The sequence below is a fragment of the Odocoileus virginianus genome, chromosome 16, assembly GCF_023699985.2.
Source record: "Odocoileus virginianus isolate 20LAN1187 ecotype Illinois chromosome 16, Ovbor_1.2, whole genome shotgun sequence".
NCBI lineage: Eukaryota > Metazoa > Chordata > Mammalia > Artiodactyla > Cervidae > Odocoileus > Odocoileus virginianus.
The window spans coordinates 33,177,427-33,203,842 of NC_069689.1; the positions used below are offsets into that span (position 1 = coordinate 33,177,427).

Consider the following 26,416-nt stretch of genomic DNA (forward strand, 5'->3'; position numbering starts at 1 on the left):
GAAAGAATAAGAGAGGAAAAATACTTTAATATGGGCTTCCCTGGTGGCTCGGGGGTGAAGAATCCACCTGCCAGTACAGGAGACACGGGTTCAGTCCCTGGGTCAGGAAGATCCCCTGGGGAAGGTTATGGCAACCCACTCCAGCATTCTTGCCTGGAGAATTCCGTGGAAAGAGGAGCCTGGCAGGCTACAGCCCATAGGATCGCACAGAGTCGGATATGACTTAGCGACTAAACAATGACATACTTTAAAACAATTTTCAGCATCTGGAAAGATTACCTAAGAAGAAAGGGCTGGTAGCGAAATCCCTGTGACTTTATAGTTCAAACAGTAGGGGAAGGGCTCTAAATTGAGGTATCTGGGCCTTCCTTATCAGTCAGTTCAGTCGCTCAGTTGTGTCCAACTCTGCAACTCCATGAACTGCAGCACGCCAGGCCTCCCTGTCCATCATCAACTCCCAGAGTTTACTCAAACTCATGTCCATTGAGTGGGTGATGCCATCTAACCACCTCATCCTCTGTTGTCCCCTTCTCCTCCTGTCTTCAGTCCTTCCCAGCATCAGAGTCTTTTCCAGTGAGTCAGTTCTTTGTATCAGGTGGCCAACGTACTGGAGTTTCAGCTTCAACATCAGTCCTTCCAATGAACATTCAGGACTGATTTCCTTTAGGATGGACTGGTTGGATTTCCTTGCTGTCCAAGGGACTCTCAAGAGTCTTCTCCAACACCACAGTTCAAAAGCGTCAATTCTTCGCCGCTCAGCTTTCTTTATAGTCCAATTCTCATATCCATACATGACTACTGGAAAAACCATAGCCTTGACTAGACGGACCTTTGTTGGCAAAGTAATGTTTCTGCTTTTTAACATTTATAAGGGCTTTCCTTACAAAAGGCAACAAAAATGGATGAGAATGACACAGTACATAGTCATCATTAAAAATGTGTAAGATTGAAAAATTATTATTTTTTAAAACTGTCTATCTACAAATACTGACATAATCAAGAATTTGGCAAGGTTGGTATCATTTCAGGCAGAGAACAGAATTTAATAGCTCTTCTTCTCCTTCCCCTAAGGAGCCTTGAGTTTTAGAAAATTATTTAAATTAATTTCAAAACGTTTTTGTAGACATTAATAAACTCTGACCATACCAATGAATTCCAATGACATCACTGTTTCCATGGTAACTAATGCACTTCAAACGGGGGAAAAAGAGAACAAGACTAAAAACCAGGAAAAAAATGAAATGAAGTGGTATAAACAAAGCATAACATTTCTCCTTTGCATTTATGGAACACTTCCTAATTTCAAATGCTTTACCATTACTCAGACTGCAAGGCTCTTAAGTGCCAGAAGGATCTCAGAGGTCATCAAATCCACATCTTGCTCAAAGCCAGGATTCCCTTCACAAGGCAGCTATACCATGGCTGTCCTCCAACTGCTTACAGAGCTCTCTGCTGGGAAGTTCTCACTCATTTACTTGCAAAGATGACTGAGCACCTGTCTTGCTTTGCAGGTTAAGAGCTGACTATGACATTCTACTGCTTTTTCAAATTTTTTGCAGTTTAGAAGGCAAATAATTAAAATGGGTAAAGAATGAGGGCTATAATAAAGACAACAGACAATGTCAAAAAATAATGGAGGGATCATGCATTTCCAATGACTTTCATTTCCACTCCTCTTCAGTCCCACACACCCATGACCAACCACATCCTGTACTGTGTCATACCCAGGACTGCTCTGACTCTGCAGAGCAGAGCATTCACTTTCACTTCACTTTCACTTTCACTTCCCAAACAGTTCCTTTTTCCCATAACTAATCCTGCCCTAATCCCACAATCCTTATGCAGCCCAGTACTTCCTCACAATACTTTCTGGTTGACAGCTCAACTTTTATCCTTCAGTGACACCCACCTAACAAAATTCTGGCTTCCTCTCTTTTAAAAACTTTTCTCTCAAGGATTTCATGCTCCTTTTGAGTGAGCTGGACACTCACCTCTGCACTCATCTTACAGAACTAGAACTTAAGCATTCACTTATGTGTTGATAGAATGGTTATCATCCTGACCTTGAAGTGGCAGTAACAGATCATTGGTTCAGTTATCTAATTCCTGCCAGAAAGACAGATTATGAATTACTTGCTCCCATAATTTTGGGTGGATAACTATCTAACTTTTTGCTGATTTATACTTAAAATCTCATATAAGTATTCTTATTAGTTATCTGAGTAGGCATTACTTGCATCTAGTTTATCTTGGAGGGCATAATAGGAAATAAAGTTGTTCAACTAAGTGCTTTATCGAGACAGTTTTCTATCTGAAGCAGGTATTTGGTTACTATTGCTTTAAAATTTGTCCAAGCTAACCTTCAAATTTATAAGCTTTTGCACAACAAAGGAAACCATAACAAAATGAAAAGACAACCTATGGACTGGGAGAAAATATCTGCAAATGATGCAACTGATAAGGGCTTAATTTCCAAAATATACAAACAGCTCATACAACTCAATAACAAAAAAAAACAAAACAATCCAATCAAAAAACGGGCAGAAGACCTAAATAGACATTTCTTCAAAGAAGACATACAAATGATACTCAAATCACCAATTATTAGAGAAATGCAAATCAAAACTGCAACGAGAAAGGCCATTAGTAAAAAATCCACAAACAGCAAATGCTGGCGAGAGCATGGAAAAAAGGGAACGCTCTTGCACTGTTGGTGGGAATGTAAATTGGTGCAGTCACTATGGAGAATAGTAAGAAGGTTCTTCAGAAACCAAAAAATAGAGCTATTGTATAATCTAGCAATCCTACTCCTGGCCATACATCCAGACAAAAGTAAATAAAAAAGATACATGCCCCCTGATGTTCACAGAAGCATTATTTCCAATAGCTAAGGCATGGAAGCAACCTAAATATCCAGTCCACCAATAGAGAAATGGATAAAGATGTGGTATGTGTACATACATATACAGTGAAATAGTACTCAGCCATCAAAAAGGATGAAACAATGCCATTTGTAGCTACATGGATGGACTTAGAGATTATCACACTAAGCAAAGTAAGTCAGAAAGAGAGTTGAATGCTATACAATGTCACTTGTATGTGGAATCTAAAATATGACACAAATAAACTTACATGTGAAAAAGAAACAGATTCACAAACAGAACAGACTTGTGGTTGTTGGGGTCAGGGGGTTGGATTGGGAGTTTGGGATTAGCAGATGCAAACTATTATATATAGAATGGATAAACTACAAGGTCCTACTGTGCAGCACAGGGAACTAAATTAAATACCCTGTAATAAACCATAATGCAAAACAAACAGTTCTGCTTTACAAGCTCTAAAATCTAACCAAGAATTAAACAAAGCCATTAGGAGCCACAGAGATGGAAGTATCATGTTGGCTTCATACAGAAACACTTGTTCTAAACTACACTTTGGCACAAGTCCACTTACTTTTGATGAGGCACACTAGGAGGAAGAACCCTCTATTTATGGTTACAAAGGTGACAAAAATGTGTTCATTACCTACAGGGTTTCTTTTATTAACATTCTTGAGGATCTAGGAAAGAGTAATGCCTCGCCTCTCAGTTCTGCTTCTTTTGAGCATCAAGCTCTTTTTTAAAAAATTTACTGAAGTATAGTTGACTTCCAAGTTTGTATAAATTTCTTCTGCACAGCCAAGTGACTCAGTTATATATAATTATGTATAGATGTTATCTACTAATCTCAAACTCCTGTTACTTTCCTTCCCTATTCCCCCATCCCCTTGGCAACCACACGTCTGTTCTCTATGTCTGTGAGTCTGTTTTTGTTTTATAGATAAATTGATTTGTATAGCACTTTAGATTCCACATATGAGTAATATCATATGGTATTTATCTTTCTCTTTCTGAGTTACTTTGTTCAGTATGATAATCTCTAGGTCCATCCATGTTACTGCAAATGGCACTATTTCATTCTTTCCTGATGGCTGAGGAATAGTAATCTTCTTTATCCATTCATCTGTCAGTGGACATTTAGGCTGTTTCCATGTCCTGGCTATTATCAATAGTGCTCAAGCTCTTTTATTTAACCTCACAGAAATGGACAGTCTTATAACGGCCCTATGTTTCTTTCCCTGTGACTGCTTGAAAATACATGGCATACTTCTAGCACACATCTAAGTCCCTTAAGAGCATGCAAATTATTTACAGACTTCATTTCTGACTACATCTGATTTTAATTGTCCTTTCTCTCCTTTTTATAGTATTTTTATTTTTTGCCACTTTGTATAGCAAATTCTTACTTTCAAGAAGATGGTGAGCTATAAATGAGATAAACTGTAGAAGACAGAAGGACAAAAGTCATCTACCTAAATAATTTTCCAAAATTCTCATTATGTTTTTTTAAGTCAGTGACAGCTACAAATAGTTGAGAGAGGGAATAATTGTTCAGAAAACTCATACCTGAAGGATATTTCAGCATTTTCTTTGATTAACATAATGTGCATTCCTGTTTCCACCTATATGTGTGGTTTTAAAGTAACAATTAAAATGAATTACGGACTACCCTGGTGGCTCAGTGATAGAGAATCTGCCTGCCAATGCAGGAGATGTGGGTTCAATCCCTGAGTCAGGAAAATCCCCTGGAGAAGGAAATGGCAACTCACTCCAGTATTCTTGCCTGGGAAAGCCTATGGACAGAGGAGGCCTGGTGGCTACAACCCATGGGGTCGTATAAGAGTTGGACATGGCTTAGCGACTAAACAACAACAAAATTGAAGTAGGGTGATCATACAGATTTCCAATCAAAGCTAAATTAAATTTTGGATTGTGTTTCTTAATGATCTGCTTTTTCAGTTAGAAGCATTTCTTATTTTTCCAACAGTGAAGGTGTAAATACTTACAGGCACGTGGACTTTTCGAAACATCTCAGCCCCCTTGTGTGCATCCATCAATGCAATGTCCTGAGGCGTGGAGACGATGACAGCACCTAACCCAGTGAAAACAGACATAGCGAAATGATGCTATTATCTAATTCCTTACGGAAAGAGTACTTCCAAAATTCTGGTGACTACACACTAAAAGAGTCTATTATATTAACTGCTTAGGTAATGTGTATAAATTTCACATACATGAATAGGAAAGATAAGGAAATGTCTATTTTGTTCTTGCCAATTTTTGACTCCTCACTCCTAAAATTAAAACTGACCTGTGATTCATGATCACAGCTGTATCAGCAGGATCTTCTTCCCTTTCACACACACACAATGTGCCACCTAGAAGATGCACGAGGTATGCTTTACTTTCAAGAACCTAACAGCCTACCTGGGGAGACCCCCCCCAAATTAGGGATTCAACACAGTGTGCTACCAAGGATTATAATAAAGGTAGACCTAGGGTGTTATGGAGTTATGAAGGAAGAACAAAGGAAAAATAACTAATTGAATCTACAGAAGAGGATGGTGAAGGGGATCATGAATGGGGTGAGGAAACAGGTGATAAGAAGAAACAAGAGGGGAAAGTTTTCAGAAGGAAGTGATACCCCGGCTGAGTTCTAAATCTGTATTACAGAAAACTCGGTACTGTGGTTTACACTGTAGAGAACAGTTTGGTGGGGATAAAACTAGGGGTTGTGGCAGAAACTTGGATGCAAAACAGTGGTAGTCTGAACTAAGGCAGCATTGAAAGTAGATGGAGATGGAGGCTTTCCTGGGTCTCCACTATGACCCCACAGTAACCAGATAGTTTTGAGTTTTGAGGGAAAGTGCAGTGCAATTTTTTTCTGTAAGTAGAAACACCAGAGACCTGGTTTTGATTTGTAGACACTGTGAATTTCTTAAATTTGGGGGTTTCTTCTAGATGATAGACTGAAAAAAATGAACATATTTTAGATCACCTGATGACCACAACTTATAATTAAATATTTACTGCTATGACATTTCAGCATTCCAAACCACCAAATTAGCAGTAGTACTCTGGCATAGCAATGAAAACAGAAGTAGGATTAACAATAAATAACTGGTGGCATCAAGTGAAGGGCAAATGATACTATTACAGAGTACTACAGAGTCTGAAGGGACAGTCTGAAGAAGACAGAATAAAGTAGCAGCAGAATCAAGTTCTCACAAAGCACGTGGCAGTACTGGCCCACTAAACTCAGAGTAACTGTGCAGTAGCAGTTAGCCGCAAATTCATCTTGCAATTAGTATTTTCATTACAGCAGAAACTTCATCTTTCATATTAAATTAATGTCATTAGTTTGAATTTTATCCATCTTATACATTTGCTTGAATTTAATTTGTAAGTTTTGTAGTTTTTAAAAATTATATAAAAGCTATAAGCTTAAGGAATTTGTGTTTATGCTTAGTTAAGTAGTCTACTAATAAAAATAAGTCTATTTGGGGCATGGAGCAGATTATTTTCCTTTAGAAGAAGGGTTTATTCATTAGTCAAGCTTCAGGAACACTGGCTTGGAATTCAAACAGAATGAGAATTCAAATTTTTATTCCATAGCTGACTACCAGTGTGACAAGGGGAATAACTTAATCTCTTTGAGATTTAGCTTCTAATTTACAAAATGGCATAGTAATACTTAGGTCACAGGATGCAATAATTTAATGAAGTAATGTACATAAGATATTCGACATGATGCCATAGGTAAACGTTCAATAAATGATAGCTGTTGCTGTTGGTTATATGTTTTATTATTTTTATTACTATTATTAGTAAAAATGTCCTAGAAGTTGTTGACAAGGTCATTTTCATATTTGCCATCAGGCAGCTCATCCTAGTTTTTGAACTGTTCCATGGATCACTACATTCTTCTATTTTGATTTATTCTTCCCAAGAAACCCAAAACAAACCAACATTTCTCTTTTTCCTCTTTTAAAGACTGATAGAAATAACTGTTGTGCAAAAATATACTCAACTCTGCACATCCAACGTATTTCCATAATTTGCCACCTTCCCGGTCCTGTTATCACATCCAGGCATTTGGAGAAAAACTAATTCCAGTTCTGCCCCCATCTACCTGTGTGACTAACCTTGGGCAAATAACTCAGAATCACTCCAGGTCTCAGTTTCCTTAGCCGTAAAATTAATGCAAGGGCAGATAGTCTTCAAGGTCTCAGCCAGCTCTGATCACGCAATTTTGCATTCCCTCTTAACTGTAGTATTCAGTTCAACGGGACTGCCTCAGTAATCCTATTTAAGCAGATGTGAAATACCACCTCCCCTAAGAATTACGGTTCCTCAATCTCAGAGCCATTCTCTTCACCTGTAAACAACACCCCCGCCCCACCTTGGCTATTTCCTCCAAATTCTCTCATAACAATAAATCAGTACAGAGGGGTTTTCTATTAGCCCTAAAAAGTACCTTTAGCTTTAAGAGAATATAAACATTTTTTGTTTGAAACACACTTCATCTACTGTTTGTACTACTACTACACAATATAGTTTCATAACAATATAGTTATGTTTCTCAATTTTTAATCAAACAAAATAACCCAATGCTGTACACAAAACAGGCACTTAACAGAGGATCGGGGATTTAAATAACTGTCCTATGTTTTCGAATTATCCTAGACTACAGCTGTAAGAATGCCTTGTAACTCCTGAACCAGGAGTCAAAAGCTCTAAATTCTGGTTTTGTTGACTATGCTAATGTATTATATAATCTTGAATAGCTCACTAAATCTCAATACATCTCAATTAACTTCTCTATAAAATGAACCTCTTTCCACTGGTCTTATTTAAAGAGCTGTTTCACTTTTTAAAAAACAACATAAAACTGTTACAAAAATGCTTAGTGATAGCTATAAGACCCTAGAGAGAGGGATTAAAGCGTCTTGGTTTTCTTTTACTTAACGCTAACACGGTATCACAAATAAGCATCCATGGTGCCTGAGTTTGTTTGTAATTTAAACAGTACCACTCATACATCATAATACATTTCTGACAAGGACAGACAACGATCATCTTCCATGTTCCATAAAATGCTCACAAAACATGTACACATTCCACTGGAACTACCAGCTACATTCGTAAGAGTTTTTGGTGTAAGATTTTTTCCCCCCTTAAATATATGTTCTTAACTATTGACTAATTGCAATGCAATCAGTCTTCAGGATGCAGCTTTGAGAAAGAAATTTCTAGCCCTTGTTAAACAATACAAAAACATAACTGACCCATAGAGAAATCACTACACCTCTTTTGCTGTACCAAATTTTAGTGCATGGCACATGTAACTATTCCAGACACCCTAAAGTGACCTCTACAAATTATAAAGAAATAAAGTAAACAAAAGAGAAACAAAACCTCCAGTAAAATTAATCATTAACCAATCTGTGCATCACAATGTACATTTTTAAGTTTTAAAGGAATTATATTGGCTTTTGTTACTAATCTCTTAACTTAAAATATGATCTCTAAATCTGATATTATGGTTAATCTCTATAATTCTTGACTTTCTACTTAATAAATTTTAATTTTTCTCACAGACCCTGGAACATGAACCAATATGAACTAGCCTAGATTGTTCCCCTCTATACCATCACTGATGATGTCACTTCAGTTTTCTGATGGTTTGTTAGAAAACTTGTGCTCCCTCTACTGACCACAAGAAATACTAATAGCAACAAAGAGAATGTTTAGTTTGCAATAAATATAATAATTTTCAAGGAGTAAAAACAGAGTATCATAAAGTACCATCTCAAGAATTCCATGAAGAATTTTCTATCCATTTTCTAGGGTAAATGTCTAAGTCTAAATAAATAATATTGCTTAAATGTTATTTTCCAAGTTGTAATCTATGTAAACAGCTTTTTACTAACTGGGATTTACTATGAGAGGTTAATTGTCTATCAGATTCTGGAAAATATGCAAACATCTTGAAAAACAGTTATTTAGAGTGTTGTCTTAACTGCTAAATCTCTTGAGTATTGAGAGGAAACTGCATCTATAACTGCATATCTAGATTTGGGTCCGAGTTCAGAGCAGTTAGTTCCAGTAGTTCTCCACATCCATATAAGGATGTGAGAGTTGGACCAAAAAGAAAGCTGAGTGCTGAAGAAATGATGCTTTTGAACTGTGGTGTTGGAGGAGACTCTTGAGAGTGTCTTGGACTGCAAGGAGATCCAACCAGTCCATTCTAAAGGAGATCAGTCCTGAATATTCATTGGAAGGACTGATGTTGAAGCTGAAACTCCAATACTTTGGCCACCTGATGTGAAGAACTGACTCACTGGAAAAGACCCTGATGCTGGCAAAGACTGAAGGTGGGAGGAGAAGGGGATGACAGAGGATGAGATTGTTGGATGGCATCACTGACTCAATGGATATGAGTTTGGGTAAACTCCAGGAGTTGAAAAGACCTATACATAGAAAACTATAAAACACTGATGAAAGAAATCAAAGAGGACACAAACAGATGGAGAAATATACCGTGTTCATGGATTGGAAGAATCAATATTGTCAAAATGGCTATACTACCCAAAGCAATCTATAGATTCAATGCAATCCCTATCAAGCTACCAATGGTATTTTTCACAGAACTAGAACAAACAATTTCACAATTTGTATGGAAATACAAAAAAACCTCGAATAGCCAAAGTAACCTTGAGAAAGAAGAATGGAACTGGAGGAATCAACCTGCCTGACTTCAGACTATACTACAAAGCCACAGTCATAAAGACAGTATGGTACTGGCACAAAGACAGAAATATAGATCAATGGAACAGAATAGAAAGCCCAGAGATAAATCCACGAACCTAGGGTCACCTTATCTTCGACAAAGGAGGCAAGGATATACAATGGAAAAAAGACAACCTCTTTAACAAGTGGTGCTGGGAAAACTGGTCAACCACCTGTAAAAGAATGAAACTAGAACACTTTCTAACACCATACACAAAAATAAACTCAAAATGGATTAAAGATCTAAATGTAAGGCCAGAAACTATAAAACTCCTAGAGGAGAACATAGGCAAAACACTCTCCGACATAAATCACAGCAGGATCCTCTATGACCCACATTCCAGAATTTTAGAAACAAAAGCAAAATTAAACAAATGGGACCTAATGAAGCTTAAAAGCTTTTGCACAACAAAGGAAACTATAAGCAAGATGAAAAGACAGCCCTCAGATTGGGAGAAAATAATAGCAAACAAAGCAACAGACAAAGGATTAATCTCAAAAATATACAAGCAACTCCTCCAGCTCAACTCCAGAAAAATAAATGACCCAATCCAAAAATGGGCCAAAGAACTAAACAGACATTTCTCCAAGGAAGACATACGGATGGAAAAAAAAACACATGAAAAGATGCTCAACATCACTCATTATCAGAGAAATGCAAATCAAAACCACAATGAGGTGCCATTATACGCCAGTCAGAATGGCTGCTATCCAAAAGTCGACAAGCAATAAATGCTGGAGAGGGTGTGGAGAAAAGGGAACCCTCTTACACTGTTGGTGGGAATGCAAATTAGTACAGCCACTATGGAAAACAGTGTGGAGATTCCTTAAAAAGCTGGAAATAGATCTGCCATATGACCCAGCAATACCACTTCTAGGCATACACACTGAGGAAACCAGATCCGAAAGAGACACGTGCACCCCAATGTTCATCGCAGCACTGTTTATAATAGCCAGGACATGGAAGCAACCTAGATGCCCATCAGCAGACGAATGGATGAGGAAGCTGTGGTACATATACACCATGGAATATTATTCAGCCATTAAAAAGAATTCACTTGAATCAGTTCTAATGAGATGGGTGAAACTGGAGCTCATTATACAGAGCGAAGTAAGCCAGAAAGATAAAGACCATTACAGTATAATAACACATATATATGGAATTTAGAAAGATGGTAACGATAACCCTATATGCAAAAAAAGAAAAAGAGACTCAGATGTATAGAACAGACTTGTGGACTCTGTGGGAGAAGGCGAGGGTAGGATGTTTCAAGAGAACAGCATCGAAACATGTATATCTAGGGTGAAACAGATCACCAGCCCAGGTTGGATGCATGAGACAAGTGCTCAGGCCTGGTGCACTGGGAAGACCCAGAGGGATGGGGTGGAGAGGGAGGTGGGAGGGGGGACCGGGATGGGGAATACATGTAAATCCATGGCTAATTCATTTCAATGTATGACAAAAACCACTGCAATGATGTAAAGTAATTAGCCTGCAACTAATAAAAATAAATGGGGAAAAAAAAAAAAAGAAAAAGAAAAAAAAAAAAAAACAAAAACTCCAGGAGTTGGTGATGGACAGGGAAGTCTGGCATGCTGCAGTCCATAGGGTTGCAAAGAGTCAGACATGACTGAGCGACCAAACTGAACTGAACTGAAGCATTTAAAACTAATCATTCCAGATGTTAAGCTGATCATAATCATACCAGTGTGGAATTACTCAACTATGGCATTCTAAGTCTCCAAGGCATAAATTGTATCTAATTCCCATGCTTGATTGAGGACTTCAGTGTTGGAACCTAATAAAAATATACAACAAAAACCGCCCTTAAGTATACCTGGATGAGTAATTCTATATAATCCTTTAGCACGTCAATGTAAAGTCAACTAACACTTAAAAGAAGAAATTAACTGCTACTCTTAATGTTCACAGTGCTCTAATATTTAGCGCTGCTGATGCTCCTTGATTTATTTAAAGATACTTGCAGCAAAATAATCATTTTCTGCTAGCTTAGCACAAACATAATTGTTTATTGACTATAAAGGAGATTTGCTTCAGTATTTTTTAGCTCTCCCTTGCCATTCTTCTCTATAACACCCAAACTTCCTGAATTATAAACATTATTGCCTGTAATATCAATAAATGTCCACTAATATTAGCATCAGATTAAGTAAAACAAAATTAAAAAGGCAAATTCACCTTAAATGTACCCCCAGATTGTGTTTCAACAGGGACTATAAATAATTCTTTCATGAGTCACTGTTTTGGATTCTATATGCCATTCCAACAGAGGAGTGAATTGGCTAATAGTCACAAAGGGTATATGTTTCACTAATTTAAAGATCAGTCATTATGTTGCTCAGTTTAGAAATGAATTTTGTCACAGAAAATTATGCCAATTGCTTCCAAAAAGCATTATAAAACACAATAATTAGTGGAAATCATAGTATTTCAAAGTCATTGGTGAGAGAGAGCATGTGCACTTTTAGTTAAGAATTTACGTTTGTTAAAGGAATCTGGACACACATCTGCTATTTAGAAAGAGAGATTAGCTCTTCAATAGTGGAGTCAAAAGGCAACAGGCTTCCAATCACCCCACCCTAATGATGAACTCACTAGGGGATTCAGACTGCGTTCACTGTGAACCACTGATGACAAGAGAAGTTTCTGGAGATTCTATAGAGCTTGGGCTAGACCCATACAGTTCTCTCATATTCTACTCACAAGCTCTTTCTCTCTCTCATTCTCATTCTCCCCCTCAGTTCTGACATTATCAGTAAAGATTAAATCCTGACTTCTCGCCAGTCTTGAGTCCATCTTTATGTTGATCAGTAAACACCTAGAGAAGCCTACTTGTTGTACACAAATGTCTCTGCAATGTTCTTCTATATGCATCTGTTCATGCTGGACTCTTAAGATTTAATATTTTGGACTTCAAACTCTGTTAGATGCACATAAAGCCCAACCTGCCCATGCTCTCAGAGAGTCACCACCAAAGGCTGTTTTGTTCATAACGGTACACATTCCTTTCTGAACACATTCTTTCTCCCACATGAACGCCAAAGAAGAGAACTGCTATACCCTGATTACCTTAACTGTATTTAACCAGGTGTATTTCACAAAAGAAAGACTGAGATTTTTCATGGGAAAGCTTTGCTCCATTTTCAAATCATACTTAAGATATGAAGATACTCTTCAGAGCTACACAGCACTCTGATCAAATCTTTAACATCTATGACAAAGTGCAAAAATTTTTAAATGACAGATTGTGAATCTCATCCTTTTTCTACATACAAATGTTTAATAGATTTAAAAGTAGTTTTTAATATGAATCTGACTATCCATTGGCCATTAACTATTCATTGAACTTTAAGATATTAAGGAATTTTAGCTGTCAGACATATGATGAACAAAGTGCCTAGAAATTCTTCTAAGACAAAACTGAATGAATGCTATCAGAAGGGTCCCATCAAAACACAGGCTGGATAAATCAAGGAATTCTATCATCAGATAAGTTGCTCTAGACAGAATGATCCTGAAATCTACATAAGAATCATTTGGGGAAGTTTTTCAAATCCTGGGTCTTTCCATGTCATAGTTTAAAAGTTGTTAATTTTTAGGCTATTTCCTTGAACTGTTAACTGACACACGATAACTTCCACCTATAATATATGCTGACACAAATACAGGGGCCCTGCTTCTTAAATTTAATTGGAAACATTATTGTTCATTAACCAATAGCATTATATTTGCTTTATAATTTGATTTCCAAACTAACAAAGACTGAAGTTTCAGACTGAATATCAGGAGTGTCCCTAAAGATAAAACACTGGAATACAATTCCTAATCTTTAATCCTTGGCTACAATTTGCCTAACAAAAACACAAAAAAAATTATTTTGGAAAGAATTTTTACAATTTGATGGATAAAACAGTAATTCTCTTCTACATCATGTGATTATTTGCCAAATATCCATTAGTTATAACCCTGCCCAAGATTTTCATGGAAATACACCAGGGGAGAAATCCAAAACTGACTGTCTCCTTTAGTTTCATACTACAAACTGAAAACACAATGAAGATTTACTATCTCTGAATACTAGGAAAATCTATGACCTAAGTCTGCCACCTATCAGGTATTAGCATGCTTTAAGCTTTACAGTTTGAGGTAATTACAAATTGTAAAATGTTGGGGAAAAATATCACTAAAATCCGAAGCAGCCAAACATGGCCCATGGTAATTTACTTAATGAAGGCAACAATATGTTTCCAATCCTTTCATGTTATAAAAACTACTGTTGGGCTTCTCCAGTGACTCAGTGATAAAGAATTCCCCTGCCATACAGGAGACACAGGTACAAGCCCTGATCTGGAAAGATCCCACAGGTTGTGAAGCAACAAAACCCACGGGCCACAACTACTGAGCCTGTGCTCTAGAATCCAGGAGTCGCAACTACTGAAGCCCCTCACCTGCCCTAGAGCCCACGCTCTGCAACAAGAGAAGCCACTGCAATGAGAAACCTGCACGTCACAACTAGAGAGTAGACTCCACTCGCCACAACTAGAGAAAAGCCTGCAAGGCAAGAAAGACACAGGACAGCCACAAATACACACATAAATAAAATTACACACACACACACACACACACACACACACACACACACCACTGTCAAAATTGGCAGTCAGAGAGTATTACTATCAAAGAGATAACTGAATAGCCCAAGCTGGTGGTGGGAAAAATACAAGTGTGGGCTTGGACTAGCATCTATGATGAGTGAATAGGAGTTCAGTTAATGTGGGAAAAGGCCCATTGCCTTTCACAAGCAATAAATGCCTTTCACTTTAAATGATGACTGAAATATTAAGGTGGCTTAATTTAAAATTCCCATCTCATCTCATTTAAGTGAGTAAGAGGCAGAAAGGCCTCTGGCTTTCCTTCTATCTGCAGTGTCCAGACAGGAAGGGCTCCAGACAGGAAAAAGGGCATAACCTCATTTTCATAATGCAATGCCAGTCTGCTAGTGCAGCTTCTCTTGAGTCCATGGATATTTAGCATATTGTCTAGCTGCCTACCTGCCACATGCAGTAGCTTCTCCCTCCTTGTGGGGAAGTAATGAAGACAGTACCCACACCAGGACCACCTGGCTGTTTTCTATGCCCTTCCTTGGAAGTAAAAGAAAGAAGACCAAGAAGGGATCATGTGCTCCCCTCATGAATGTTCAGTCTTTGTCCCTTCTATTTTAAGAATCATTTCCAGAAGTTTTATTCCCGCATCTATTTTTACTTAGAACTTTTTTTTTCCCATAATGCTATCCTATCAAAATAAACCCTTCTATCCATTACTCCCCACTGCAACAAAATATACTTAACATCACAATTTATCTCCAATATAAATATTCTGTTCATTAATTTGACGACAGTAAGATTTTGCCCTCTGGTAACATGAATGTTCACTAATTTGACTGTATTGAAATCTGTATTAGCTTCAAATTTTCAGAAGGCAGGAATCTTTGTACTTCATTGATCACAAGTCACTAATTCAGTTACAATGACAACCATGAAGGAGAAAAAAGCTGTTTTGATTATTTTCCACTTGCTGTGCTCCACTTACTTCCCCTCCTTCTTCCCCAGGCTCTGCTTCATTCTCTGTCCTGATCAGCCCAGGCAGCTGACCTGTGTGAATTCTATCGCCTGAATTTCCTTACCCTCTGGCTTTCATAGGGATCTGCCATAGCAGGTACCCAGGATACAAGGCGGTGAGAGGAGCAAAAGGTGGGAGCGCTGTAAGTACCGCGCACGCTGCTTCCTCTCTGCCTTGCACAAGCTCTGCCCTTGCTTGCACTCCTCTGTGGTCAGAGCTCCCAACAATCAGCCCCTCTACCACGACTTCAGCAGTCACCAAGTCCCACTAACGTGGTTCACTCTCTGCTCCTTCAGGTACAGTCAGTAAAAATTCCTGACTGTCACTAGCCTCTGGGTATCTCTCTGTCCCTTGTTGGTTTCCTGATATTGCCCACACCTCGGTAACTAATCTCTTCATTAAACTCACTCTGTTAATTCTTTTTAAGATGTGTCATCTCTTTCCAGCTAGGACCCTGACTAATACACACCTTAATATGAGTGACTCACTAAAACTCTCTAGTCTCTCAAAAAATAAAAATATGCTTCACAGATTTCATGAGAGGAATAAATTCTTCACTTAATTCTAAGAGTTAAAGTCATCTAACAAAGGAAGAAAAACATTTTAGGCGACATCTATTAGAATTCAAATAGTAACATGGTGCATATATTTTCAAACTTTCAAGGAACTTATAATGTTTCTCAAAGAAATATTAATCCTCTTCCATTATGGAAGAGCAGTTTAGTATTCGATAATTCCCAAGAGTACATCACTATGCAAAAAAAAACTACAAGTCAACACTGGAATATACCCAACTCAATATATGGCACCAAATAATTTACAAGCAAAAGAAACAGCAAGCAAAAACTCAGCAAACTGTGCAACAAAAAAAGTAAGAAAAATAACACAACAAAACCATCACTGGTAACTCTGGCTTCTCCCTTTGACAGGTTCAACAAGACAAGAGCAAATGCAAGCACTATAATTGATTATTTCTCACCCTCTATTCTGTCTCCTTTCCCTCTAGAAATTACTACAACTACTAGATATTTGGAGTATATAATGATTCAGTAGTCCATGGAAGCTCAAACTTAAATCATTAGCCACTAATACTGCTGTCAACACATTTATCACTATTGTTGCTACACAACACTTTTAACAAATAAGAGGAGTATTTTTTCCTTAAAGTTTCCTCTTATAATGAGCTTGTCATCTATCCCATGGAACAAAATGGAACACATAAAAAGACTTGCTAATTAGCACTCAGAAAGATCTTTTACTTGTACAGGTCTGTCTCCATAAATTTTGCAAAACGATGTCTCTTTACAAGCATAAAACACAATTTCATTCTCAACATGGCTTGGAGAAATGCAAAGTTCATATAAAGATTCATAATTCACAACATTTCACACCCCCCCAGAAAAAACTCTTCTAAAGTGTTCAAGTAGTTTCTAAAAACTACCATACATTTATACGGGGCTGTCATGTTCGTTATCTCATTTGCTCCTTCTAAGTCTATGGGGTAGGCAGGTATTCCACACATAAGGATAATCAGATATTTAGTCCCTTACCAAATATCCCTGCAAGTAAATAAAAGAATTTCTTATTATCTTACAATGGAGCAGCACTAGTGACTCTCATCAGTAATTTAATACAGAGCCTGTTGCTGTTATTGTTGTTTAGTCTCTAAGTTGCGTCCACTCTTTTGCGACCCCTTGTCCGTTGGATTTCCCAAGCAAGAATACTGGGGTGGGTTGCTATTTCCTTCTACAGGAGATCCTCCCGACCCAGGAATTGAACCTGCATCTCCTGCATTACAGGTTTACCTGATTCTTTACCCCTGAGCCACTTGGGAAGCCCATAATACAGAGCCTGCATGTAACCAAATAACAAGTGCCCACATGCATATTATTATCCCAGACACCAAAGAAAAGTTAGTATCAAAAGGTATCAACTAACCACAAGTATGTTACATATAACACAAGAAAAAGGGTGGCATAAAGAAATCCCTAAAATGAAAATACTTTTCACTCAAAGGAAGAGTTGAATAAAATCTGTGTTGCTTTTGAACTGGGGTGTTGGCGAAGATTCTTGAGAGTTGCTTAGACTGCAAAGAGATCAAACCAGTCCATCCTAAAGGAAATCAGTCCTGAATATTCATTGGAAGGGCTGATTCTGAACCTGAAACGTCAATATTTTGGCCACCTGATGCAAAGAACTGACTCATTGGAAAAGACCTTGATGCTGGGAAAGATTGAAGGCAGGAGGAGAAGGGGACGACAGAGGACGAGATGGTTGGATGGCATCACCGACTCGATGGACATGAGTTTGCACAAGCTCTGGGAGTTGGTGATGGACAGGGAAGCCTGGCGTGCTGCAGTCCATGGGGTCACAAAGAGTCGGACACGACTGAGCAACTGAACTGACTGAGGTTTTTAAAGGTAATGCTTTAACTGATACACAGAAAAGAGCTCCCAGGTAAAAGCAGCTGGGGTAGGAGAGATCACAGGAATGAGTTAGTGGGCTGGTAAGAAAGATAAGGGGGCACATAAACAGTGACAACTAGTCAACTAACTTTGTCCTTTATTCAATCAATATTAATTGCATAAGCCATTGCCCAAGGTACCCTGAGAAATACTACGATAAATGGGGAAAAATTCACTGCATTCAAGCAGCTTACTGCCTACTTGGTAAGATAATAGCAACACAGATAAAACACTCATTCACTGGTCAACATTGCCTAAGTGATCATAGGAAGGCACCGAGTTCGGCCCTGTGAGAAACACAAAGATGAATGAAACAGGGGCTTTACTCTCGAGGGTCTAACAGTCTGGTAGAGAAGATAACACAGTTACGCATGTGTTGAACAGAGAACATAAGAAGTGCTATAGAAATCATTCAAATAAAATGCTATGTGAATTCCAAAGAAGGAGAAACGGTTCCTAACTGGAAGGTTGGGGGAAAATGGCAAATAGTAGCCATTAGAATAAAGAGTAAGCAGAACCAGGGTACCTAGTGATGAGGAAGGAAGACATTCTAAGTGAGGGTCAACTGTGTCTTATATTAGAGAAAGTAAAGGAAGGGAAGAAGGGTGGGTATATAAGGTTTAAGGGGAGCAATCCTAGGTTACATGAAGGAGTTAAGTGGGAAAGGAAAGGAAGTCGAATCACAGCGGGGCTCAAACAAGAGCTGAAAAAGTTTCTGTGGTTTGTGGGATATGGGACATAAGAAAAAGTAGAACACAGACTATCCTAAAAGAGTTCTAAAGTCAATGATAAGAAAAAAGGAAAATAAGGTTCATAGTTAGAGAAAAATAATTCAGGTAGGTCTAGAAAGGCAGACACGATTCTGTTAGGCTGTTTCAGATAATATGAATTGATGAAAGCCATGATTCAAGCCAGGCCAGTAAGTCTTTGGTTGGTGCCCTTCCCTCTCAACCCTGGGAATTGGCTCAGTTTTAGCATTTATTCAGAAACGTTAGCTGTGAAATGACCATGGCCTGAATAAAACTAAACTCCAGGACCTAAGCCTGTAAGAAAGATACATATACAGAGACAATCACCAATGCACCTGTCCCCTCAACATCCCCTCACATCCTTTCTTGTATGTTTCTGGTATGTTCTGCTTGTTCTGTCTTTGTCATTATAAAATTAAGACATGTTCACTATAGAAAATCTAGTCTTCGCACTGCTATTAACTTTAACATTGACATATTAAACCATCATTGTATTAACACCGACAGCTGCAATTCTATACTGAGAGCCAGTGTTCCTGGAAACCAGTCAAAGTCCCAAGACCAGTATGACCAGCCCAAAGACAACACTGGTCTTCCCAAGAATGATTTGGAGGTCTCCTGGGGCTTCCTGGTGGCTCAGCCAGTAAAAAGTCTGCCTGCAGTGTGGGAGACCTGGGTTCCATCCCTGGGACAGGAAGATCCCCTGAAGAAGAAACGGTAACCCACTCCAGTATGCTTGCCTAGGAAATCCCATGAACAGAGGAGCCTGGCAGGCTGCAGTCCATGGGGTCACAAAGAGTTGGACATGACTGAGGGACTAATACTACTTTCCTAAAGCCCAAAAGAGACTGCTTCTAGACTGCCTTCAGGTCTTCCCTAGGATGTATAAAGAGGCCCAAAGCAATCTCTCAGGAGTCAGAAACGAACAAACAAGCAAAAGCCTTGAATACAGGAGAAACCAATCTAGACCACTGGGTGGATACTCACCATACAGGGGTGCACAGGTTTAGGCATATTCACAGAGAAGTATTTTATCAGAGATAACCTAGATTAGAATATTTACAACCTAAATGGGAGGAATGGACTAGAACTAAACTTAGTAAATCCATGAGTCAAATATTGCTGGGCTTTCTATTAGGGCAGCATGACGTAGAGCTTGACAGTATAAGCTTTAAACCCAATCAGAACTAATACAGACCTCAGCTATGACGCATTGTAACTGTGTGGCCTTGAGAAAGTTACTTAACCCTTCCAAAATTTAAGAAAACAGACATAACACCTGTGATCCTCAAATAAAAAACTAATACATGGAAAACTGTCATTAATTGGTAGTTTGTTAATAACAGCCAATTATCATGGTATCTGTTTACACAGAAATGTATTGTCTTTAAAGAATGAGTGTTTTCTCAGCAAAGGAAACCATAAACAAAATGAAAAGACAATCTATGGATTGGGAGAAAATATTTGCAACTGATACAACTGACAAGGTATAAGGGGGTCTATGACCTCCAGCTAGGTGATACTCCTTGTACAAAAAAATAACAAACATTGTTTAATCAATAAAATGGAAGAGTGACTGGGGAACACAAGAGGCTGACTTCATTGCAACACAAAAGATCCACCTGTCGTGTCCATTATACAAACTACACCACAACACAAACGAGAGTGGAGAAAACACACACTCACACCGTTGGTTTAGCAAGTGGTGCAGCCACTGTCACATGTATTGGATTCTCAAGAAGAAAAATGATGTTGCATTTCCTCATCCTACTCATACATATATATCAAAGGAAATATATTTATATATAATATTTGTGGCTATGTTCAAAACAGCACTATTTAAGCACATATGTTAAGACTGGAAGAACAACTTAAAATGTCAATCACCAGTATGCTGAAAAATGTGAAGTATATATAATATTGTATTAATTAACATAATATTTGACTCCATTTAATAGTCCCACCACTTTCTCATGTAATGCTATGTCCTATATGGAAAATCAACCATTGTTGTAAAGGATAACAAAAATGACAGTACAATTTTTCACTGTCACCCCCAAACCAATATTCCAAGTACATTGTGTTGATAGTTGGATGGGTTTCATTGTTCTTAAGCTTTCTGCTTGCCAAGACAATAAATAAAAGTGATGTGGCTCCCAGGAACAGGACTCTTGATCTAAGAGGTCTTGAGTCCACCCATCCCATCTTTAAACCTTAATTCTGTCTCTAGTTTCTTTTTCCCAAACTGTGTCGACCACTTTTGATCCCTACCTGCTGTGTTGGCTGCACGCACACACACACACACACACACACACACACACACACACACACACTCACACTCAGTGGTTTTAGCCATGTGTGCCAGGCTCCTCTGTCCATGGTATTTTTCCAGCAAGAATACTGGAGTGGGTTGTCATTTCCTTCTCCTACATACATACATATATATATATAATATATATATTATTTATATATATATATATAGGGGTTCCTGGGTGGCTCAGTGGTAGAGAATCTGCCTGCCAGTGTAGGAGACACAGGAGATGTGGGTCAACCCCTGAGTCTGAAAGATTCCCTGGTGGAAGAAATGGCAATCCACCCCAGTATTCTTGCCTTGAAAATCCCATGTTGCCTTTATAGGTATTATAAAATATAATATCCTTGTAGCTTATATTATACATAATATTTGGTATCTCCATTCCCTACCGCTATACTGCCTCTCTCCACTTCCCTCCCTCAACTAGTAACTGCTAGTTTGTCCTCTATATCTGGAAGTCAGTTTCTTTTTTGTTATATACACTAGTTTGTTGTATTTTTGGGATTCCACATAAAACTGACATTGTACAGTATTTGTGTTTCTCTGTCTGACTTCTCTCACTTAGCACAATATTCTCCAAGTCCATCCATGTTGTTGGGAATGGCAAGTTTTCATTGTTTTCTTAACAGCTGAGTAGTATTCCATTGTGTGTATGTGTGTACACATATGCATACATATATATATACATACTCACCACATCTTTATCCATTCATCTATTGACAGGCATTTAGGTTGCTTCCATATCTTGGCAATTGTAAATAATGTTGCTATGAACATTGGGGTGTGTTTGTCTTTTTGAATTAGTGTTTCCATTTCTCTCAGATATGTATCCAGGAGTGGAACTGCTGAGTCATATGGCAGTTCTATTTTCAGTTTTTTGAGAAACCTCCCTACTGTCTTTCCCAGTGGCTGTATCAATTACATTCCCATCAGCAGTGTACAAGGATTCAGATGGGACTTTTAATCTGAGGACAGCAAACCTTCTGAAATTATACATAAAAATTGTGTTTCTGTAGGTACAAATACATTTCCATTTATACATCAAATTATCAAAAAAAGATCCAAGAATCAAAAAAAGGTTTTGAACACTTGTCTAGAGGAAAGACTTGATTTAACCATCCCTGGATCCTGTACAGTGCTAAGCACCTACTTTCATATGGATAGCATTTGTTGCTTTGCAACCTCAACTATACTTCGATAAAAAATAAAAAGGCACAAAAGAGAAATGTAAACAAAAACTTGAAGAAGCAGCATAGCAGCAGCAGAAGCAGCTACCTACCATGGAGTACAGACAGCACAAACCAAGTTGATGAGTTTTTCCCAAAGGCAGATTTTAAGAATGACAACAAAATTAAGAAGTAAACACTGTTTCTTCACTTTAAAAAAATAATTAAAATTTATTAATAAATCATAAAATCAATGTTAGGTTTATGTCTAATGCAATCTTATAAATATGTTTTCCTCATTCTAGAATCATTCTCTCATCTTATTGTAAAAAATACTGTTTCTGAATGGTGCTTACCAGGGGCCAGGGGTAGGAGGGAATTCAGAGTTCTTGTTTAATGGGTAAAGAGTTTCGGTTTGGGAAGTATGAGAAAGCTCTGGAGATGGACGGTGGTGATGGCTGCACAACAGTGTGAATGTACACAGTGCTAGTGAATCGTCATGCACATTTGACCAAATTCTAAAAATACTGCTTTTTATTCTCATCTAACATTAATTACCCATTAGAGGGTAGACTCTTCATCAAAGGTAAGAAATAGAGATACTAGTTAAATTTTAGCATATTAGAAAGAAATCCTCAAAGGAGCAGTAAATCTTAACCCCAATCTACACATTGTTTTAGAGTATAAGCACAAATTAAACAGGGTGATATAATCATAAATCCTGTCCACACAGAGGGGCTCTTATCTGAATAAACAAAGGAAAATTGCTTAGGGATACCAGCTTATCTGTGAGAAGTAAATTAAACTTTTTCAAGGTACCAATTCACAACTCAGGGAATAAATAATAATTTAGTCCAACTTTATCAATATTATCCACAAAAATAAGAGTTTTGGAATCTTGCAACAGGCACTTCAAAGTTCAAGGAGTACAACTTATTCAATAAACATTTAGTGATCACTCTTGATATTTAAAAAATAAAAGTACCAAAACTACTCTAAAAAGAAAAAAATACAGACTATTTAGAACTCTGACTACAGAAAGGACAAATTACTTTCCTGTTTTACTACACTTTACTCCCATCTCATGCATTATAATTTGCCCCAACAAAGTAAAAGCCTCAGGCTCCAGAAAGGTTATAAATCTATTTAAAATATCAAAAGTAGTCATAATTATTAGTAACATCATAATGATATTTTCTAAGAATGTATATATATCATCAAATACACAGTTTCTAAACTTTTTGGTGACTGTCCATGATATCTCCTGGTTATTTATTACCAACAAATAATGGATTTGAAAAGACATTTTAAAATTCCATTATTTTCCTCAAAGTCCTTATATGTATATAAGAGAGATTTACAGAGAGATTTACAACTATTTCTGCATTGGAATCTAGGAAAATCCTTAGAAACAGATTCCATATAAAAGCTAATACTAATATTTAAATTCCATTGCATAAAAAGATATCCACTACTATACTGAAGTGTTGTGTATTTTGTATTTGATGTAAACTAACATTTATTGCTCTCAACTTTAACATTAACTAATTGGCAGGATATAAAATTTTCCCATAATTTGTATTTATCAAAAAGCCAAATTTTCCCAGTATTTATTCTTATTCAATATTTATTCAATAAATATTACTGAGTGCCTGCCACATATCAGGCACTATGCTGTAAGTGCTGAACGACTGTGAACCAAACAGCCAGGTTTTAACTAAATAATACTTCAGCACTATTTCTTTTCTAAAACACAGACTACATCACTACCTTTTCAAAGTGTCTTTCTTTATATTTTTGTAAACATACTTATTCTGGCAGTTCTTTGAAACTTTTGTTTATGAATCTGGTCTCTAACGGTGAATTTACAAATGATAATGTTTCTAAGATACAAAAATGTTTGCCTGTCATAGTTCATTTTACTGTATGACACTAACAAAACATCAAGGATAGCACAAATTCCATTTAACTGTAAGAGTTACCTGAAATGGGAATATTCTGTGAGACTGATAACTGCACATCTCCAGTTCCTGGTGGCATGTCAACAACCAGATAGTCCAGTTGACCCCAATCTACCTAAAAACCAAGACGACACAAATAATATCACTGTAAAAACAAATGTGGTGAATAGTGATGTGAACAAAAAAAATGAATTAATAACAAATCTAAAATAATAGCTTTCACTTGAGCTATTACTAAGTTCCAGGGACTATGCTGAGGACTGATACAGATGTAAAAGAAACCATGGATGTATAAGAAACCATCTTTGCTTCTAGCAGACCTTCTCTGACTAATAAGGTTAAATTCTCAAATGATCCCACAAAACACACACATACCATAATGATGATCCCACTGCACAATGGACTTCAGGACCAATAATCTATTTTCACTGAGAACAGCCCTAATTTTACCTAAGGAAGTCTTAGCTTTTTGTCCTTTGAGTTTTTAGTAATGTTTCCTGTAGCAGATCCTATAGTTTTCAATGTTTATTATTTTTCCTTCATAAAACACACTAATAATGAAAACTGAAACTTGATAAGAAAATTTTATAAATATATCTAGACTTCCAAACTATAAACATTTGATTATTTCTTTACAGGCACTTTTCTAAGTATCTATACCTAGAAAAATGCTCAGCCTCAATTAGACAGGTATCAAGGATACTTCGGGGCTTCCCTAGTGGTTCAGTCGGTTTTTAATGAATCTGTCTGCAATGCAGGTGACCTGGTTCGATCCTTGCCTCAGCAAGGTCCCCTGGAGAAGGAAATGGCAACCCAATCCAGTATTCTTGCCTGGGAAATCCCATGGACAGAGGAGCCTGGCAGGCAACAGTCCATGGGGTCCCAAGAGTCAGACACAACTTAGCGACTAAACCACCACCACCATCAAGGGTACTTCAAGCTCTTTTCCCCTCAAATGGTTCTTTCTTACGAATCCCCAGTTTCAGCAAAAGGCCGCAGGGTCCTCTCAGGTGCCTAATGCAAAGACTTGGGATCATGCTTAACTTGTCCCCATTCCCTCACCATTTATATTATGCTTTCTAAAAAATCTCTGAAATGTATTCACTTTTTCTGCATGGCCAAGAACCCAACATGAACTACAGTCATTTATCACCAAAATCTCCCAACCAATTTCCCTGTATCAGCATTGCCTACACAAGTCTATTCTTAATACCACAGAAAAAAATGATTTGATAGTGCAGTGTTTTTTTTTGTTTGTTTAAAACTCCTCTATCGCTTTTAGAATAAAGGCTAAGCTTAAGCTTTAGAACTTCTGCCTGGTCTTCTTTACTTGTTAATTCCTCCTCATTCTTGAGGCCTCAGCTTGAAAGTTACTTCCCATAACTTTCATTAAAGATTAGATATGGTGTTCCTATTATGTAGGAACAATTCTTCTAATCACATTGTTCATTCATTCAACCAGCAAATGTTTACTGAGTAGCTACTATATACCAGGCATTGAGCAATAGCTATTCAATAATTGGATAGTATCATGGGCCCTAGTCTCACAGAATTTACAATACAGAGGGAGAGAGATATTCAACACAAAATGATATAACCTGTGCAAAAAAGGTTAGTGAGAGAAACTGAAAGATCAACATAGCTGAAGAGCAGTGCAAGAGGAAAGATGGCATTCATTTACTATTGTTTCAGTATCTATCTTCTCATGAAACTGTAGATGACTTAGAATATCTAACATAGAATGGACATATAGGAGACGCTCAAATTTTCTTTCAAGGAAAGAATGAATAAATACATACATGCAAATACTTAAAATATTTTAAAAGGAAATGGAAATTATACTGTGTATCCTGCTTCTTAAAACTTAATAATGTAAAATAAGCCTTTTCCATAAAATCACATATTCTTAAAATATGATATTGGGTTTGATGGATTCATTTATGTTTTAACACATTTATTCAACATATATTTACCGAGAAATGATTCCAGGCACTGTTCCAGGTGATGAATAGATGAATAGACAGCAATGAAAAAAACAAAGTCCCATCCACCAAGCAACTAAAGTTTTAGTGAGGGAGACAGGCAGATAAACAGAAAGACAAAGAGTAAAAAGTACTGCAAAGAAAACAAGCATTCCTTTCTATACAGAATTACTTGGTTCTTGATTTGGATATATCCAGATCAAACAGCAAGAGACATCTTAAAAGTCTTCAATTTCTGAGTTTCAGAGAGCAGGTAGTTAGAGTTCAGACAGCTAAGAATTTATCAAAGGAGTTCTTTCAGTCTCTTCGGTTCCCAGGGTCAGATAGTGAGGAACACATGAAGAAGAGAGAAAAGGAAAAGAATTGTGTAAGGGACTACCTTCGACAGGGTGGTCAGAGCCTGAAGTGAGAAAAATAACTGATGCAATTCTTAGAAAGCATTCTAGGCAGAAGCAATGGCAAGTGGA

General features: G+C 37.5%; 1 protein-coding gene across 3 annotated transcripts in view; it reads right to left on the minus strand.

The window, feature by feature from the left end:
- The window catches only part of NUBPL (NUBP iron-sulfur cluster assembly factor, mitochondrial), a 238,166-nt gene that overhangs the window by 42,808 nt on the left and 168,942 nt on the right, over window positions 1-26,416 (minus strand). For all 3 annotated transcript variants that reach the window (XR_011491825.1, XM_020870428.2, XM_070478048.1), the window contains 2 exons: window positions 23,989-24,082; window positions 4,886-4,971 (listed from right to left, as the gene is read on the minus strand). Coding sequence is in view for 2 of the 3 variants with exons in the window: in XM_020870428.2 (XP_020726087.2) it covers window positions 4,886-4,971; window positions 23,989-24,082 (180 nt within the window). In the remaining variant the exon portion in view is untranslated. The remainder of the gene's footprint in view (window positions 1-4,885; window positions 4,972-23,988; window positions 24,083-26,416) is intronic.